Source organism: Panthera onca, chromosome D2 (genome assembly GCF_046562875.1).
Source record: "Panthera onca isolate mPanOnc1 chromosome D2, mPanOnc1 haplotype 2, whole genome shotgun sequence".
In the NCBI taxonomy this organism is placed as follows: Eukaryota; Metazoa; Chordata; class Mammalia; order Carnivora; family Felidae; genus Panthera; species Panthera onca.
Window position 1 is genome coordinate 32568773 of NC_138349.1, and position 21590 is coordinate 32590362.

Genomic DNA, 21590 nt, shown 5'->3' on the forward strand with positions numbered 1-21590 from the left:
TATTTATTTATTTTTTTAATTTTTTTTAACGTTTATTTATTATTGAGAGACAGAGAGACAAAGAGCGTGAGCAGGGGAGGTATAGAGAGATGGGGAGACACAGAATCTGAAGCAGGCTCCAGGCTCTGAGCTGTCAGCACAGAACCCGACGCGGGGCTCGAACTCACAAACTGCGAGATCATGACCTGAGCCGAAGTTGGTCGCTTAACCAACTGAGCCACCCAGGGACCCCCTGCATTTTGTATTCTACTCAAAACTTACTCAAATTTCACAATTTCTCCTCCACAGTAGAGCTCACAAGGCTAATAACTATCTACTATTTATTTATTATTACTATCTATCCCATTTGCATGTGGTCTTTATTCACTAAAATGTCCTGTGGAGAAGGGAACAGAGCTCTGGTATGTCATGGAACGAAAAGTGGGTAACTGAATGGTTGTGCCTTAGCTGAACCCTCTGATCTACTTGGTTGTTCTCTAAATGTGTTCCTGGCTTATCTCGCTGCTGTAACTGCAAATACTCTACAGCCTTCTTCTCTTCAGTTCACTTGTAAGTTTATTTATCTTACAATTTTGTGTTCTCCTAAATCCTTTTATTTAATACAGTGACACCATCAAAGAACCATGCCAATAGTCAGGAACCACATGATCTGTAGAACTTGAGGGAGATGAACAAGATTGGCAGGAGAAGGGGGAAAGGGCACCAGGACAAGAGAAAGGAGTTTGATAATGGATGTAGTTGCCAGTTCTCTATATTACTTTCACCCCAGTGAGAGCTAAAGATACATAGGAAGTGACAACTGAAAATTGCTTATTGAGTTTAGAGAACAATTTTAAATTCTATGTTTCAAATTTGTCTTGATCAATGTACCTTATTTCCAATAACAAAACCTATTTACATAGATTTAGCATCAAACATAAATCTTGAGAAAGACGAACAAACCTGAAGGCATCCAACATCCTGATTTCAAAATACATTACAAACTACAGTAATCAAAATATTATGGTACTGGCATTGAGACAGACATACAGACCAATGGTACAGAATGGAGAGCCCAGATATAAATCCCCGCATCTATATTGGGTCAACCGATCTTTGACAAGGATGTCAAGAATACACAACGTGGAAAGAATAGTCTCTTCAACAAATGGTATCAATAAAACTATCAACATGCAAAAATAGTCAAATTGGACCCTTGTTTTACACCACACACAAAAATCAATTCAAAATGGATTAAAGACTTAAAATTAAAGACTTAAAACTGTAAAGCTCCTAGAAGAAAACACAAGAGAAAAGCTTCATGGCATACGTTGTGGCAATGATTTCATTTCATAGATATGATGCCAAAGCACGGGCAATAAAAACAAAAATAATCAAGGGGAAATATATCAAAATGTAAATCTTCATCACAGCAAAGGAAACAATCATCGAAGTGAAAAGGCAATGTATGGCATGAGAGAAAATATTTATAAACCTTATGTATTATAAAGGGTTAATCTCCAAAACATATGAGGGACTCATACAACTCAATAATAAATTAATAATCCAATTTTAAAATATGCTGAAACTTGAGTAGACATTTTCCAAAGAAGATCTACAATGACCAACAAATATATGAAAAAGTGCTCAGGGCGCCTGGCTGGCTCGGTCACTAGAGCATGCACTCTTTGCCTCGGGGTTATAAATTCAAGCCCCAAGCTGGGTGTAGAGGTTACTTAAAAAATAAAATAAAATAAAATCTTTAAAAAAAAAGCTCAATAATTGTTAACCAATAATAAAATGCTCACTAATAATCAGGGAAATGCAAATCAAAACAGCAATGAGATACCACCTCACACCTGGACAAATTGTTTGGCTTTGTTTTTAACAAAAAAGGAAAGATGACAAGTGTTAGTAAAGATGTGGAAAGCTGGAATCCTTGCACGCTGCCAGTAGGAACGCAAAACAATGCAGCTGCTACGGAAAACAGTATGGAGGTTCTTCAAAAAAATTAAAAACAGATTTGCCATCTGATCTAGCAATCCCATTTCTGGGCATCTATCCAAAAGAACTGAATCAGGATCTCAAAGAGATGTTAGCACTCTTATGTTTATTGTAGCGCAGACAATAGTCAAGATACGAAAATATCCTAAATGTCTGTTGACAGATGAATGGATAAAGCTAATGTGCTACACACACAATGAAATAAATACTATTCACCCTTAAAAAATAAGGAAATTCTGCAATATGCGACAACATGGATGAACCTTGAGGACCTTATGCTGACTAAAATAAACCAATAAACCAGTCACCAAAAGACAAGTACTGAATAATTCCACTTATATGAGACATCTAAAACAGTCAACTTCAAAAAATCAAAGAGTGGAATGTTAGTTGCCAGGGCCTGGGAGAGGCAAATGGGGAGTTACTAATCAATAGGCATCAAGTTTCAGTTAAGCAAGACGAGTAAGTTCTAAAGATCTGCTGTGCAACATTGTACCTACAGTCAACAGTAATATACTGCACACTTTAAAGGTTAACGGGGTAGGATTCATGTGAAGTGTTATTTCTACATTTAAAAAAAAAATTGGTAGACCTTGAGTAAAGCAAATTACCTTCTGTAGTGCTGACTCACGTGATTGTGGGGTATGCAAGTCCAAAATCTGCAGGGTAGACCAGCAGGCTGGAGGCCCAGGGAAGAGTTGCAGTTTGAGTCTCCCTAGGGGGAGGTAAGTCTTTTTCCTGTTAAGCCTTCAACTGATTGGATAAGGCCTACCCATAGGTTAATGCAATGACATTCTGGAAAAGGGAAAAAGCTATGGAGGCAGTAAAAATGTCAGTGGTTGCTAGAGGCCCCAGGGGAAGGATGAAGGGATGAATAGATGAAACAGAGAATATTTTTAGGGCAGTAACACAATGCTGTATGATATTATAGTGGTGGGTTCATGTCCTTATACATTTGCCAAAACCCATAAAATGCACAACATGAGAGTGAACTCTCAAGTAATGGTTGATAATGATGTGTCAACATTGGTTCATGGAGTGTAACAAACATACCACACTGATGCTGAGGGAAGCTGTATGTGTGTGTATTGTGGGAAGGGTGTATATGAGAACTCTCTGCACTTTCTACTCAAGTTTACTGTGAGCCTAAAACTGCTCTAAAAAGTAGTCTATTGATTTTTTTTAAATGGGGAAAAAACTCAATCTCATTAGAGAACAGGGAATGTAATTTAAACCATGATGATAATATCATTTTAGATCTATCATATTGGAAAACATAATTTTAAAAGTACAAAATATTATTGAAGATACGACACACAATAGAACTTTTGTATATCGCTTTTGGGAGTGTATATTGGTACAGTCACTAGAAAACAGTTTGGTATTATCTAGTAAAGCTGAAGCTGAATTCAACTATAACCTAGCAATTCTACTCCTGGACATATATCCTAGAGCAGAGGTTCTCAAAGTATCTCCTCACTAAGTAGCATCAGTAACACCTGGGAACTTGTTGGAAATGGAATCATCAAGACCTACCCAGACCTACTGAATTAGAAACTATGAAGGTGGGGCCTAGCAATGGTTTAAGAAACCATACAGGTGATTCTAAGGCACAAAAACGTTTGAGCACTACTGTCTTAAAAAGAAACTCTTGCACGTGTGCTCCAGAAGACAAGTACAAGAATGTTCAGAGCAACATTACTTGCGATAGAAAAAGCCTAAAACAAGAAAAATGTGTATCACCAGGAAAAAGTAGAAAAAATTATGGCATTTTAGTCCAGTAGGATACTATCTAGAAATGAAAATAAAAGAAGGAAGGAAAGAAAAGAGGAAGAGGGGAGAAGAGGTAGCAAAGAAAGAAAGAAAATAGAAGGGAGGAAGGAGGGGAGAGGAAAGCTATGAGTATGAACACAGATGAATCTCTCAAAATAACTGAGACCGAATAAACAAGATTGCAAAAGACGATTCAATTTATATAAATATCCACAAGTAAATAATACATAGTTAGGGATAAATATTAATGATATAAAATCATAAAGAGAGGGAATGTTAACACAGATTAGTGGTTGTTACCTCCAGGGGGAAGGAGAGGGAATACGATGAGGTCCTGGCCTTCAAAGGTAATGGTCATATTCTATTCAAGCTGGATGGCCAATACATGGGTATTCCTACTATCATTTTTCCTCAGAACTTACATTTGCATATATATTCATGCCTATCTAAGAAATATTTCATAATTTAAAAGCTTAAAAAAGAAATCATATCTCAATCATTATTTTTGATAAAAGGCGTAAGAAAACAATTTTGTTATTGCTCGTTTTTAGAAGCTGAAAGAAATAGATTCCAACCTACATAAAATCTACTTTAATTTCTTCATTCCAGCATGGATGAGATCCACTTGCAGTACTGGTTCGGTATACAGTGTGTTGAAAGGAAACTTCCACAAAAGGGTATATAGTACCCTGAAACACATAATAAACACTGACTAGATTTTTGAAATATTTTATAAAGCTGGTAAAAGGGAGAAGGCTAGGACACTTGGTTACTGACTGACAACTGGATGGCTTACTTTTTCCAGGTTTTCAAACAGCCAGTAGTGGTTCATTCATTTAATAAATATTTATTGGTCCTATTCAATATCAGGTACTTTTCTAGGATCAAAAGATAAATGGAACTTACCTTCAAGGATTGTATAGCCTGTCAGGGGAAGTTAAACAGGTAAACAAATAAAATTGCAATGAAATGTGAGAAATAAAAGAAATATATTCAAGGTAGAATAGTTAGGAAGGCCAATGATTAATTTTCTGGGGTAAGGAAAAGGAGAGCTTCACAGAGAAAACATGTTTGAGCTCTGAAATGTTAAGTAGGAAGTTTCATGTGGCCAATAACATGGAGCTGTGTGGAGGCCATTCCAGGTAAAGGAAAGGGCAAGGGACCTTCTAGAAGTAGAGATATGATATGATATGATATGATATGATATGATATGATATGATATGATATGATACTGTCGTGGGGTGGAGAGTGATGTGGCTGATTTTAGGTAAGGGCCAGATCATCACAGATTTTTGTAGGTATTCTAAAGGAGCTTGTACCTTATTCTGTAGGCCCTGAGAGCAGGGGAGCATGGAATGAATTGGTTAGGATTACATTTTATAAAGAGCACCTTCATTGCGTTATAGAAAGTCAACTGGAAGCTCAAGACGCTAGAGATGGAGAGGCCAGATAGCAGCCAGTCACAATTCAGGGCAAACATAATCAAAATTGGACTTTATAGAAGCGTTATTAAATACTTACCTCATTTAAGATCTCATCTGAAGATACTGATTTGACTGTTTCCTTATGTCTGAGGTGAGATACGGATGATATCAAATAAGTGGGCAGATCCAAGGCTCTTCAGGAAAAACGAGTTAGAGGTAAACACTTTAAGTAATTTTAACATTAGTGTTGGTGGGAATCAGTAGCGTTTTGCCTATGTTCATGGAGATAAAGAATTCAGTTACCCTGGATCTGAAAATTTGCTTTGTATCTTCTTATCATAGGTGGTTAGAGCTAAACATTTGATAATCACTATTCTGGAAGACTGGCTCCTAAGTGCGGAACTATGTATTGGATCCAGTTTGTGATAAGTTTTCACTGGACTTTGCAAAGGAGAAAAATAAGGTAAGCAATACATGGAGATTATATCCTTCCTGTTTTAGGTATTATAATATTCTGTCTTTTACAAATTGATGATTACAGAAAATGGTGGTGATTTTATGATGTCCTTATTTCATAAAAGGTAGCCTTTGAAATGTGCATTTGTTTTGAGAACATCAGTTCTATTAGATAAATAAGGATGTAGTTTATAAAACATAGGAAAAACTTTTGAGAGGTTTTATAAATTAGGTTTTATAGATAATCTATAGATTAGTACCTAGTAAGCAAAACATTTTTTCACATGTAGAAATCATGGGATGTGGTTAACATAAGACAAAAAGAGCACATAGGTGTTAAACATAGGAAGGGATACTTAATATTCCTGAGATACCTGGGTTCTAAATATCCGTAATATACGATTCGTACATGAGACTAAATATATAAGACACTCAATATTCAGGATACACTAAATATACATGAGCATTTAATATTCATGATGCCTTAATTTGGCCACTAAATGGCAATGTCTATTCTGGCCCCACATATCCTTGGCTCAAGAAACATAAATAAAACACAGAGAGTGCCTGCAGAAGAGTTGGGTAAGATCTGATTTTTGCAGAGGTCAACCAAAATGACAAGTCCCAGACAGAGCCCACTTTCAATACTAAGAGGGGCCAGTGGCAGAGAACAGTGCACTTGGCAAGAGCAGCATCACAAGTTTCCACAACAGGAAATAGGGACAAAGGTATTTATTTGATATGTCACCCCAAAATACACATGCTGAAGTTACTTTGTGCATCTCAAACTTCTGAAAACTCTTAAGACATGGCAATGACAGTATGACTATCCAAATGAAGACTTCAGCTTTCATTCCATTTCTGTATATGGAGCATTAAAAAAGTGCAGAGTTTTACACGTAGGACAGTTTGGAAATTATATTTAAGACAGAGCTTTTGCAACTGTAAAAACTGGTGCACACTGTCTTACCTATTAACTGTTGTGTTTCTGGTAGGAATATTGTAAGCCCGCAGTATTCTAACAAGAATCTTAATATCTCCATCACAGATAGTCTGTGCGGCCACCTTTCTCCTTTCTTTCCTCTGAGGCTTTAACTTTCTTTGTCGTTCAACAAGCTTACAAACTGCGTATGTCAACTGGCTAAAGAGTAAAAAAGTGATCATCCGCATATACACAAGATTACTTTGTTTTAAAAGACATCAATTTTTAAAGTTAACTATTGTAAATAAGGCCATTATTCTGAACCTATATGTTCTCCATTGTGGAGCGGATACAGAGTTGTCTTAAACCGAAGGAAAGAAGCTTTTTTGGAGCATAGAAGAGATGCTATGCTCACTGTCATGTTATGAGAAAATGTGATTGCTCCATGCCCTTTGGGTACATGGTCCAAGAAAAGACAAGGAGAGGTAATTCCACGAAACATGATGTTCTTTCAGAATATTATTCATTTTTCAGGAATTGCCCTCTTGAAAGTGGTTAGACACTAAACTTTTCCGCATGGCTTTGAGACAGGAGTTAGTTACACAGGCTGCCAACACAAATCCATGGAATTATAGCTTTATGGCCACACGCATTCCCCCCCTCCCCCAAAAAATGAAAATAAAATACAATAGATTTCTGCATCCAAACCAATTTAAAACCTTATTAGTAGCATTAGGAATCTGCATGTGGCCCCAGGGAGGGTTCCCAGAAACATGGCATGCATAGTCCAGGTCCCACCGCTAAGTTTCAGAGACAGAATGATATAAGAATTGAGTTCAGCCAAAAGCTCCCCCAACTGCTGTCTGTGGATCACAGCACCCATGTATGGTTGAGGATTCAGTTTGGAAAGGGGGAGATTGTAGGCTTAATGTGTGGTGCTGCCAGCAGTGACTTTTCCAGTAGCGGTTCCAGGACAGGAAAATCTTAGGACAAAACTAATTTGGGACAAAGGTATTTCTTTTCTTTTTCTTTCTCGCCTAAAAACGATCAATAAGGAGAGGGTTCAAAACTGAAATACTACCGGGGCACCTGGGTGGCTCAGTCAGCTAAAGCGTCCAATTACGGCTCAGGTCATGGTCTCATGGCTGTTGGGTTCAAGCCCCACAACAGGCTCTGTGCTGACACCTCAGAGCCTAGAGCCCCCTTCAGATTCTGTGTGTGTGTGTGTGTCTCTCTGCCCCTCCCCGGCTTGTGCTTTCTCTCAAAAAATAAACATTAAAAAAATTAAAATGCTATGCAATTGAAAATACATATCATATAGATATGTCCAAAGTGCAATTTTAAATAACCAAAAAAAAAAAAAAAAACCTAATAAAAAAATAACAAAATGGGGCGCCTGGGTGGCTCAGCTGGCTAAGCATCCAACTTTGGCTTAGGTCATGATCTCGTGATTCGTGGGTTAGAGCTCCACATCAGGCTCTGTGCTGATAGCTCAGAGCCTGGAGCCTGTTTTGGATTCTGTGTCCCCCTCTCTCTCTGCTCCTCCCCCGGCTCACACTCTGTCTCTCTCTCTCTCAAAAATAAATAAACATTAAAAAAACTAATAATATATTTTAAGTCACTATATTTCACTTTAAGCTTTGTAAATGCATCCTTTGCATGTAACTTAATATTAGAACAGAGAACATAGAGAAATTTGAAGGCATTATCTTACACCTTTATATTTCATATTTAAATAATAATTTTTACTATGTACCTTGCAGATACAATTTCTTCATAATCAGCCACAACATCCGATAAGTTAACTTTGCTAACTTTGACAATTCTTTTCATTATCAACTTTTTCATCTACAAAAAAATAAATTTTATTTAAAGAAATAACAGTTTCTATTTGAAGATTAAGTATTTACAAAGGTAATGGTGCCACTATTTTTCACTCCTAATTTCTGCAAGCAATGAATGGAAAAGGAGATTAGGAGGATTTCACAAAAGTGAATGCAAACATATTAATGATACTATTTTGCCATTGTTACCTTTTTCAGAAAATTGGCAGAATTAATCCGTTGTGCAGTAATAGAATTGACATCTGAAATGGGAATATCCTTCTCTATCTGAGTTTCATATTCCTAAACAGAGAATTAAGTTAGTTTCACCTCTTCAATGTCACGGAGTTCAGCTATGATACACTGCAATAAAATATTAAATGTTCACTTTGGTTCATGGATAGGAGACGCTAGAAATCACTGAGCATTAGCTAAGAAGAGCTTTTGATTCTTTTGTTTGCTTCTAGGATAAAGTCCATTCATCTTTTAAAATAGAGTAATGTTGAGGAAAAAATTACGATTGAGAAATTATGAAAAAATGTGAAGATGATTGAGAAATGTTCTTTATGCATATATTTACCTGGCAATCACTGAAAATAAAACATATAGGAAATAGTATAGTATCAATAACTTTAATTCTTAATTTATAACCTTATTTTTAAAAAAAATTTTAAAGTAAACCCTACACCCGATGTGGGGCTCGAACTCACAACCCCAAGATCAAGAGTTGCATGTTCCACTGACTAAGCCAGCCAGGTGCCCCTTAACTTCTAGCTTTAAAAAGTTAATGATAGGAAGATGGCGGTGTAGGAGGACGCTGAGGTCAATGCGTCCTGCGGATCACTTAGATTCCACCCACACCTGCCTAAATAACCCAGAAAATCGCCAGAAGACTAGCAGAACGGATTCTCCAGAGGCAAGCGTAGACAAGAGGCCCACAGAAGAGAGGCCCCTCCCGAAGCGGATCTCCGAGGGAAAAGCCAGCTGAGCCTGCCCCTCCTGCCCCCGTGCACCTTGTGGATCCACCCCAGCTAATACGCCAGATCCCCAGCACCACAAACCTGGCAGTGTGCAAGTAGCCCAGATGGGCCACGCCACCCCACAGTGAATCCCACCCTTAGGAGAGGGGAAGAGAAGGCACACACCAGTCTGACTATGGCCCCAGCGGTGGGCTGGGGGCAGACATCAGGTCTGACTGCGCCCACCAACGCAAGTTATTCAAGACAGCACAGGGGAAGTGGCCCCGCAGTCCCGCACCACTCCAGGGACTATCCAAAATGACGAAACGGAAGAATTCCCCTCAAAAAAACATCCCGGAAATAACGACAGCTAATGAACTGATCAAAAACGATTTAAACAATATAACAGAAAGTGAATTTAGAGTAATAGTAATAAAATTAATCGCTGGGCTTGAAAACAGTATAAAGGACAAGAGAATCTATTGCTACAGAGATCAAGGGAGTAAGGAACAGCCAGGAGGAGCTAAAAAATGCTATTAATGATCTGCAAAATAAAATGGAGACAACTATGGCTCGGATTGAACAGGCAGAGGAGAGAATAGGTGAACTAGAAGATAAAATTATGGAAAAAGAAGAAGCTGAGAAAAAGAGAGATAAAAAAATCCAGGAGTATGAGGGGAAAATTAGAGAACTAAGTGATGCACTAAAGAGAAATAATCTACGCATAATTGGTATTCCAGAGGAGGAAGAGAGAGGGAAAGGTGCTGAAGGTGTACTTGAAGCAATAATAGCTGAGAACTTCCCTGATCTGGGGAAGGAAAAAGGCATTGAAATCCAAGAGGCACAGAGAACTCCCTTCAGATGTAACTTGAATTGATCTTCTGCACGACATATCACAGTGAAACTGGCAAAATACAAGGATAAAGAGAAAATTCTGAAAGCAGCTAGGGATAAACGTGCTCTAACATATAAAGGGAGACCTATAAGACTCGTGACCGATTTCTCCACTGAAACTTGGCAGGCCAGAAAGGAATGGCAGGAGATCTTCAATGTGATGAACAGAAAAAAATATGCAGCCAAGAATCCTTTATCCAGCAAGTCTGTCATTTAGAATAGAAGGACAGATAAAGGTCTTCTCAAACAAACAAAAACAGAAGGAATTCATCACCACTAAACCAGCCCTACAAGAGATCCTAAGGGGGATCCTGTGAGACAAAGTACCAGAGACATTGCTACAAGCATGAAACCTACGGACATCACAATGACTCTAAACCCGTATCTTTCTATAATAACACTGAATGTAAATGGACTAAATGTGCCAACCAAAAGACATAGGGTATCAGAATGGATAAAAAAACAAGACCCATCTATTTGCTGTCTACAAGAGACTCATTTTAGACCTGAGGACACCTTCAGATTGAGAGTGAGGGGATGGAGAACTATTTATCATGCCACTGGAAGTCAAAAGAAAGCTGGAGTAGCCATACTTATATCAGACAAACTAGACTTTAAATTAAAGGCTGTAACAAGAGATGAAGAAGGGCATTATATAATAATCACAGGGTCTATCCATCAGGAAGAGCTAACAATTATGTCTATGTGCCGAATACAGGAGCCCCCAAATAGATAAAACAATTACTCACAAACATAAGCAACCTTATTGATAAGAATGTGGTAATCGCAGGTGACTTTAACACTCCACTTACAGAAATGGATAGATCATCTAGACACACGGTCAATAAAGAAACAAGGGCCCTGAATGATACATTGGATCAGATGGACTTGACAGATATATTTAGAACTCTACATCCCAAAGCAACAGAATATACTTTCTTCTCGAGTGCACATGGAACATTCTCCAAGATAGATCAAATACTGGGTCACAAAACAGCCCTTCATAAGTATACAAGAATTGAAATCATACCATGCATACTTTCAGACCACAATGCTATGAAGCTTGAAATCAACCACAGGAAAAAGTCTGGAAAACCTCCAAAAGCATGGAGGTTAAAGAACACCCTACTAAAGAATGAGTGGGTCAACCAGGCAATTAGAGAAGAAATTAAAAAATATATGGAAACAAACGAAAATGAAAATACAACAATCCAAACACTTTGGGACGCAGCGAAGGCAGTCCTGAGAGGAAAATACATTGCAATCCAGGCCTATCTCAAGAAACAAGAAAAATCCTAAATACAAAATCTAACAGCACACCTAAAGGAAATAGAAGCAGAACAGCGAAGACAGCCTAAACCCAGCAGAAGAAGAGAAATAATAAAGATCAGAGCAGAAATAAACAATATAGAATCTTAAAAAACTGTAGAGCAGATCAACGAAACCAAGAGTTGGTTTTTTGAAAAAATAAACAAAATTGATAAACCTCTAGCCAGGCTTCTCAAAAAGAAAAGGAAGATGACCCAAATAGATAAAATCATGAATGAAAATGGAATTATTACAATCAATCCCTCAGAGATACAAGCAATTATCAGGGAATACTATGAAAAATTATATGCCAACAAACTGGACAACCTGGAAGAAATGAACAAATTCCTAAACACCCACACGCTTCCAAAACTCAATCAGGAGGAAATAGAAAGCTTGAACAGACCCATAACCAGCGAAGAAATTGAATCAGTCATCAAAAATCTCCCAACAAGTAAGAGTCCAGGACCAGATGGCTTCCCAGGTTCTACCAGACGTTTAAAGCAGAGATAATACCTATCCTTCTCAAGCTATTCCAAAAAATAGAAAGGGAAGGAAAACTTCCAGACTCATTCTATGAAGCCAGTATTACTTTGATTCCTAAACCAGACAGAGACCCATTAAAAAAAGAGAACTACAGACCAATATCCCTGATGAATATGGATGCAAAAATTCTCAATAAGACACTAGCAAATCGATAGAGCATATAAATAGATACAGCATATAAAAAGAATTATTCACCATGATCAAGTGGGATTCATTCCTGGGATGCAGGGCTGGTTCAACATTCACAAATCAATCAATGTGATACATCACATTAATAAAAGAAAAGATAAGAACCATATGATCCTGTCAATCGATGCAGAAAAGGCATTTGACAAAATTCAGCAACCTTTCTTAATAAAAACCCTCGAGAAAGTCGGGATAGAAGGAACATACTTAAACATCATAAAAGCCATTTATGAAAAGCCCACACCTAACATCACCCTCAACGGGGAAAAACTGAGAGCTTTCCCCCTGAGATCAGGAACACAACAGGGATGTCCACTCTCACCGCTGTTGTTTAACATAGTGTTGGAAGTTCTAGCATCAGCAATCAGACAACAAAAGGAAATCAAAGGCATCAAAATTGGCAAAGATGAAGTCAAGCTTTCACTTTTTGCAGATGACATGATATTATACATGGAAAATCCGATAGACTCCACCAAAAGTCTGCTAGAACTGATACATGAATTTAGCAAAGTTGCAGGATACAAAATCAATGTACAGAAATCAGTTGCATTCTTATACACTAATAATGAAGCAACAGAAAGACAAATAAAGAAACTGATCCCATTCACAATTGCACCAAGAAGCATAAAATACCTAGGGATAAATCTAACCAAAGATGTAAAAGATCTGTATGCTGAAAACTATAGAAAGCTTATGAAGGAAATTGAAGAAGATATAAAGAAAAGGAAAAACATTCCGTGCTCATGGATTGGAAGAATAAATATTGTCAGAATGTCAATACTACCCAAAGCTATCTACACATTCAATGCAATCCCAATCAAAATTGCACCAGCATTCTTCTCAAAACTAGAACAAGCAATCCTAAAATTCATATGGAACCACAAAAGGCCCCGAATAGCCAAAGTAATTTTGAAGAAGAAGACCAAAGCAGGAGGCATCACAATCCCAGACTTTAGCCTCTACTACAAAGCTGTAATCATCAACACAGCATGGTATTGGCACAAAAACAGACACATAGACCAATGGAATAGAATAGAAACCCCAGAACTAGACCCACAAACGTATGGCCAACTCATCTTTGACAAAGCAGGAAAGAACATCCAATGGAAAAAAGACAGTCTCTTTAACAAATGGTGCTGGGAGAACTGGACAGCAACATGCAGAAGATTGAAACTAGACCACTTTCTCACACCATTCACAAAAATAAACTCAAAATGGATAAAGGACCTGAATGTGAGACAGGAAACCATCAAAACCCTAGAGGAGAAAGCAGGAAAAGACCTCTCTGACCTCAGTCGTAGCAATTTCTTACTTGACACATCCCCAAAGGCAAGGGAATTAAAAGCAAAAATGAACTACTGGGACCTTATGAAGATAAAAAGCTTCTGCACAGCAAAGGAAACAACCAACAAAACTAAAAGGCAACCAACGGAATGGGAAAAGATATTTGCCATTGACGTATCGGACAAAGGGCTAGTATCTAAAATCTATAAAGAGCTCACCAAACTCCACTCCCAAAAAACAAATAACCCAGTGAAGAAATGGGTAGAAAACATGAATAGACACTTCCCTAAAGAAGACATCCAGATGGCCAACAGGCACATGAAAAGATGCTCAATATCACTCCTCATCAGGGAAATACAAATCAAAACCACACTTATGTATCACCTCACGCCAGTCAGAGTGGCCAAAATGAACAAATCAGGAGACTACAGATGCTGGAGAGGATGTGGCGAAATGGGAGCCCTCTTGCACTGTTGGTGGGAATGCAAACTGGTGCAGCCACTCTGGAAAACAGTGTGGAGGTTCCTCAGAAAATTAAAAATAGACCTACCCTATGACCCAGCAATAGCACTGCTAGGAATTTACCCAAGGGATACAGGAGTACTGATGCATAGGGGCACTTGTACCCCAATGTTTATAGCAGCACTCTCAACAATAGCCAAATTATGGAAAGAACCTAAATGTCCATCAACTGATGGATGGATAAAGAAATTGTGGTTTATATACACAATGGAGTACTACGTGGCAATGAGAAAGAATGAAATATGGCCCTTTGTAGCAATGTGGATAGAACTGGACAGTGTGATGCTAAGTGAAATAAGCCATACAGAGAAAGACAGATACCATATGTTTTCACTCTTATGTGGATCCTGAGAAACTTAACAGAAACCCATGGGGGAGGGGAAGGGAAAAAAAAAAAAAAAGAGGTTAGAGTGGGAGAGAGAGCCAAAGCATAAGAGACTCTTAAAAACTGAGAACAAGCTGAGGGTTGATGGGGGGTGGGAGGGAGGGGAGGGTAGGTGATAGGTATTGAGGAGGGCACCTTTTGGGATGGGCACTGGGTGTTGTATGGAAACCAATTTGACAACAAATTTCATATATTGAAAAAAAAAGTTAATGGTAACTTTAATTTTACATCCAACAGTTGGTATAAGATTGTCAGGCTGTGTCATCTATATAATTTAGAATAAATCTGCATCTGTTATATCTGCATTTGTGGGATACATCCTTAATGCACATGGAAATTGTTTTACATTATGGATATCACCAAACACTACCCAAAAATAATGAAGTAGATACTTTATAACTTTCAGCTATATTACAATGAACATTCTTTTATCTGAAAGTAACTTATTTGTTCTTCCAATTTTCTGCAAGAAATCTTGAATTTAATTCTGTTGGTCGGTAACTTTTACTTAAAAATATATAAATATTTCGTATCACTTCATTCTTTAAAGTATTAACTTATAGGAGTTACTTAAATATTATAATATCTAGATATTAATTTTTGTTATATGTGTTATATATTTTCTTAATCTGTAGGGTTTTAATCTTAATATCTTATATGTATCTTATATGTATATTAATCTTAATATGTATTCCTTTTGTGAGATTTGAATTTGACTTTACTTCTTTCTACAGAGATGACCAGAACCACTTAACAGATAGTCCATTTTTTTCCAACTGATTTGTGACGATACCTCTGCCAAACATAGAAGTTTCCACACATGCATGATAAGTCTGTTTGGAGGCCCTCTGCTCTATTTCACTGGTTTGGGATTGTATTACTACATTTTCACGTTAATTTGGGGAGGACCAGCATCCTACAATGTGGGCATCTTACAACTTCCTATCAGTGAACACTTACTCAGATTTTTTTTTACATCATTCAAAATGTTTTATAATTGTCTCCATTAAGTTTTTGAACGTCTTTTTTGTTAAATATACTCCTGAGTATCTTAGAGTTTTTATTGTCATTGAAGGGGTATCTTCATTAAGTTCCATTTTTAGTAGGTTTTTACTGATGTATAGAATGCTATTTATTTTTGTCTTTATTTTCTCCTCAGATTTTTCAAACCTACAGAAAATTACCAAGAATGTTAAAATCCATATACCCATTTTCTTGATTAAGTAATTACAGTTGATCCTTGAACAACATGGGTTTGGACTGTGCAGGCACACTTAGATACAGATTTTTTTTGCAGTATGGTACTGAAAATATATATATTTTTTTAATTACGATTTTCTTAATAACATTTTCTTTTCTCTCTAGCTTACTTTATGGTAAGAATACAGCATATAATAATGTAACATACAAAATATGTGTTAATCAATGCTTTATGTTATTGGTAACACATCTAGTCCACAACAGGCTATTAGTTCAGTCTGAGGGGAGTCAACAGTTATACACAAACTTTCAACTGCTCAGGGTTCGACGCTCCTAACCCCCAAGTTGTTACAGGATCAACTGTGTACTTTGCCACATCTGCTTAATCTCTTTTATTATTTTTATTATTTTGGCTAAAATATCTCAAAGTAAATTATAGATACCATGATACCTCATTCCTAAATAAATACTTCAGCATGAATCTTCAAAAAACTAAGGACTAACAACCACGACGCCATAATCTCAGACAACAAAATTAACAACTTCCCGGTATTATTTAATACTCATCCCATAGTCAAATTTCACCAATTGCCATTTCTCCCCCTCAAAATCTAGATCTAATTACGGATCATGTTGCCTGTGGTTGTCCCTTTAGTCTCTTTTAATCTAAAATACTCTGCCTTTTTAAGGAGGTTAAAACAGTTGTACCTGCCAGCCAGTTGTCCCACATTGCAAATTTGATTGTTTCAGTGGTGCCACTTAGCTTGTTTCTCTAGTCCTCCTATTTCTTGTAAACAAATTCATCTAAAGTCCTAACTGGAATCAGATTACACACATTTGGCAAGGATATTTCATTATAATGTTGTGTATTTTATACTGTATCATGTAAGGGCCAGTAATATCTGGCTGTCCTTTATATCAGTTTTCTATTGCTGCTGTAACAAATTATCACAGATTAAGTGGCTTCCAACAACACAAACTTATCCTCTCACAGTTTTGTAGGTTCGAGGTTCTAGTTCTCTGCCCCAGGTCTCACAAGGTGTAGGCCAGCCAGGTTCTTATTGGGAAGCTCCAGAAGGATCTGTTTCCGAGCTCACGGACACTGTTGGCAGAATCCAGGACCCTGCAGCTATGGGACTGAGGTCTGATTCCCTTGCTGCTGTCAGCTGGGGCCCCCTCTTAGCTTCCAGGGACCCGTCTCCAGTCTTTACAGGTAGGTGGGTCTCTAAATCTCAGAGCCAGCAACCACATGTTGAATCCTTCTCTTGACAAATCTCTGATTTCTCTTGCTGCTGTTTTTCCTCCCAGCTGGAAAAATTTCTCTGCTTTTAAAGGCTCATATAATTAGATTAGGTCCACCCAGGTAATCCAGGATAATCTTCCTGTTTTAAACAACGTAACAGAACATATTCACAGGTTCTGGGGATTAGGGAGTGGACATCCTTAGGGAGTCATTATCCTGTCTACCACAATTAAGAAGATTAAGTTGGATCACTGAATCGAGATGGTGACAACTAGATTTCTTCATTGTAGAGGCACAATGTTCTTTTTGCTGTAACAAAATTGCTATTCATTTTAAAATATGGATATTATATTCAACAAATTTATTATTTTTGATAGTTTGTTGTAGATTCTCTTATGTTTTCCATGTAGACAAATGTATTTTCTGCAAACAAAGGCAGTTTGTCTTTTCTAATTCTAATTTCCTTCTTTCCTTTCTTCTTTTTGTCTTAATGTGTTGGCTCTTACTGGTAGAGATAATAGTGGCCATCCTTATGTTGTTCAGATTAATGGGAAAATTGATGTCTATCCACTGAGTATAATATTTGTCTAGGAGCCTATGAGGAAACGGATTTCTGGTCATGATCCTTACACCAACTCAGTTTCAAAACCACACAGATAGTAGGGTCACTGAATCATACTCACGGGACCGATTATAAGGAACAGGTTTTTTCCAGAATGCTAGAAAGCTGGAGACAGAGAATTTGTTCAGGGACACTTAGGTACTGGCTCTATTTCTTTTCTTGAAGGATAATAGGGCCTTGACTTGGGTTCAAGAGCCAGAAGAGTCCAAAGTTTGTAAACATTCCCTTAAATGGAAGTGCACTTACCATATAAGTATTAATTCTCCTGGAGTAGTTATGTAAATTTTGCCTATTGTGTACAAGGGATTTTTGTTTGATTGATTTTTTTGTTTCATTTCGTTTTGTTAACTCTGGCAAAACCTTACTCTGTGTGGACATGTCACAAGAAGCTTAATCCCCATTAGGGTTCCAAAGCCCAGGAAAAACCAGCATCAAAATTTGTTGCAGGTGTCCTGTCCTATGTTCTGCTCTGTTTCTGTATGTTTCTGCATCCCTGGCTGATTACATCTGAAACTCAATCCAATCATCCAGTGGGTGTGTAGGTGGTGCCTTCTCGTCTCCCAACCTCTCCCTATAACTTGAGTTTTAAATGTAATGAGTCTTGTATATGTTTGTTTGCATATACTCTAAATTAGGGTATAAAAGCTAAAGGATGGCTAAGTGGCAGCAACAAAAACAAACATACAGAATTCTTTACATTATTTTTTTTTAATGTGTAATTATTTTTGAGAGAGAGAGAGAGAGAGAGAGAGAGAGAGACAGAGTGCAAGTAACACAGAATCTGAAGCAGGCTTCAGGCTCTGAGCTGTCAGCACAGACCCAGTCGCGGGGCTTGAACTCACGAACTGTGAGATCTTGACCTGAGCCAAAGTCGTATGCTTAATCAACTGAGCCACCCAGGCACCCCTACATTATTTTTTAAAACAAGTTTTACTATATTTAATATTAAGTAGTGTACTGCAATTTCCTTTCAGCCCAGGACAAAAACAAATATCAAAGAATTTATTCATTTTTTTTTCATTGATTGATAATAACCAAAGTGAAATTAAAAAACCTATTTTAACCTACTTTTAAAGTAAACGTATTTTACTAGTTAAAAAAAAGAAAAAATAAGTTAGATTTAAAGCAGCAAAAATATTAATCTATCACACAATAAGTCATATTCAAATAGAAACCATGTACCTGGAAGACTAAATCTGGAATCTCTTTATCATAGAGAGGCATTTGCTGCAGAAGGAAAACATCTAATTGACCTGCATTTCTAAGTTGCAATAGCTGGAAACGTTTACTCTTTTCCATTTCCTCTTCAGAGACAAAGTTAAATTCATCTTGCATCTGTTCAAGACGAAAATACTTTGGAATGTCCTGTCCTTTATGTTTCATGTACTATAAAACATAAATAATGTAAAGTCTTTACTGAAAATATTAATTTTTTTGAATTCAAGAATTATTTCAAAACACTGTTTCTCTCTCCCCCCGCCCAACTGTGAGATGTGAGAGTTGCCATATATGTAGGAAATGGAGCAGTGAATCTATACAAGAGACAGAATCTGGGGGAAAGAAAAGAAGGAAAGAAAAGGAAAAACAGAATCCAGCATATATGGCTTCCCAACCTTTTCCTGGTCGTGACTTAAGCGAAAAATGAAAATATTTGTATTGCGCACTGGGTTAAAAGAGGAGACTATTTATATCTGGTTGCCATAACTGTTGAGAAAGGATCAAAATTTCTGTACACCTGTAACCAACTGAGCACGTTAGTTGGGGAGCTCCGATCTAGGGAAGCTTAACTGCAACGATCTGTGCATTGTTTTAGCCTATAAATGCACATGTGAGTACATGGTTCATGTAAAGAAGAGAGCTAGCTGCCAAAGATTTATTCGCTGTAGTTCTACAAGGAAAAATAAAACACAGAATGAATAACTACAGTAAAAGGTAGAATGATATCAGAGCCATAGAAGTTATAAAAAGAAAAAAAAGTTAACAGGAGCGAAAAGAAAGAAGGGCCCGTATCTAACTGAGGTTATCAAGGAAACCTTCACCAGACTTGCATGGTAGGTGAGATAGTCACCATGGGTGCCCTTCTGGGCAGAGGGAATGACATGCATAAAGGTATGAAGAATGCATGTTTGAGGCACACAGAGCAGTTCAGATGGCTATAAGAAAGAGAAGTGAACAGATAATGGAGCCTTTGAGGGAAAGAATGTGTCTATAAATCATCTTTATACCTCTGGCATCTATAATACCACTGGTCCTCAGTAGTTACATAAGAGATGTTAGCTTGAAGGTTAGCCTGTAGGGTGTACTGCAGGCTGCTAAGGAAGGGCAGAGTACCAACCATCAGGTCTCCACTAGCAATTATTTCAGTTGCTAAATTTCTAATTGCCTTTACAGTACTGTAAACTGGTTGAAAGTTCTATGTCCCCAGAATTATCTTTACACGCCTCGTGGTGCCTAGAAAAATATACAGCAAACTTTGAAGTATGAGGGAGGAGAGCTTACAAAATAGAATATATTTGTAGTATTGATATTTGCTATAACTTACCATGACAAATTCCATTAAATCAGAATATTCTGGATTATTTGGATCAATTTTTACTTCGTTTGCCCATTCAAAAAGCTTCCGTGCATTAATGAGCCATGGAATTCCAGGAACGCCTCTTGCATCTACATTCCTTAACACACTAACATAGAGAAAAGTATTTGGTGACCTTGCACACTATATGCAGGTTGTGTGTCTGTTATGCTGGGTAAAACCTACCCATTCCAGGTAGTTAAAGATGAAAGCTATCCTTTCCCTGCATTTAAGGATAAAACAGAAGATTTGGGTGTGATATCTCTCCTGGTTCTTCACACATTCTAACTTGTATCGTAGCTTGTTGATAAATGTGTCTACCACCTTCCTTAAGAGACAGTAAGCTTCTTAACAGTAACGGCTATAAATATCCATCTTTGCCATCTCCACCCTGTGTAGTAGCTAAAACATAGTAGATGCCCAAGTGAATAGTGCTTACTGAATGTACTTTGTAAACCCTGAGGAAAGTAACTTGTTAAATATTTTCTTTCTATAGGACGCACAATATTGAAATTTAATCAAGATGTTAGCTTTAGCAAAATTAATAAAGTCCACAATATAAAAAGAATCTTTAGGCTCTATCTTTACAATTGAAACATAATATCGAGTAACACTGGGACATATTCTGCCAGAAGACTATCTTTGCTCATATGAGGCCACCTGGGGAAGTTGGAGAGCTATAGGAATCTAGACTCGTAATTCATTCTTGGTGGCCTCAGCTATAGGCTAAGTGCAAAAGAAATTCAACCCCAAACAGTAAGGATTTCTTTGGAGCCATCAATTATCCGTTATTTCATCTCTCTCTTCATAGATAATTTGCCTCATCATGTGTAATTAGAGGGATTTGTACCAGAAAATCTCTAAGATCCTTTCCATAAAGTAACTCAAGAAATGCTCCAGTCCATAAACTGGGAGTCCAGAAATACAGTTCTAACTCAGATTAAATAATGTCTTAATCCAAACATGGACACTATCTTATATTGTCTACTTTCCATCAGCTTCTATTCATATTTCTCTGATGAATCTTTAGAAGCTATTGTTAACTAAGCCAATGCCTGGTTTGATAGGATGTAAACACAATTACAAATAGGTGAAGTATGAGTATTCTTCCTTTCTTTAATTCCTATTTCTGTCCTTGTATTTGAACTGTTTTGATATCTTTGTCACAAGAGATCTCTAGGGCCTAATACCCCTGACGTTATCATGTAAGAAACTTTCCTTCTCACAGGAAATTTTCCTTCTCCTAGGAAGAGCCCTAGCCTAGGTCACAAAGCCCGAGGCAAAGCTTACATGTTATAGATTAAGGATAGAAACTTACCCATGATTTCTGCCTCGTGGACAGTAATAAAGACCTGAGAACATCTCCTACCTTTGCTACAGTGATTCTTTCCGTTACCTCATAGGTGTTCAGCTGTGGGCTACGGCAAAATCCCTGTCACCTGTATTTCCTTCTCCACAACCAAATGCCAAGCAAGTAACACAATTCAG

General features: G+C 37.4%; 1 protein-coding gene across 14 annotated transcripts in view; it reads right to left on the reverse strand.

Moving 5' to 3' along the window:
* CC2D2B (coiled-coil and C2 domain containing 2B) overlaps nt 1–21590 on the reverse strand; it is a 93230-nt gene that overhangs the window by 28101 nt on the left and 43539 nt on the right. For all 14 annotated transcript variants that reach the window (XM_078434663.2, XM_078434673.2, XM_078434671.2 and 11 more), the window contains 7 exons: nt 20073–20211; nt 18713–18916; nt 8592–8684; nt 8315–8406; nt 6607–6777; nt 5278–5374; nt 4336–4445 (listed from right to left, as the gene is read on the reverse strand). In XM_078434663.2, the coding sequence (XP_078290789.2) occupies nt 4336–4445; nt 5278–5374; nt 6607–6777; nt 8315–8406; nt 8592–8684; nt 18713–18916; nt 20073–20211 (906 nt within the window). The remainder of the gene's footprint in view (nt 1–4335; nt 4446–5277; nt 5375–6606; nt 6778–8314; nt 8407–8591; nt 8685–18712; nt 18917–20072; nt 20212–21590) is intronic.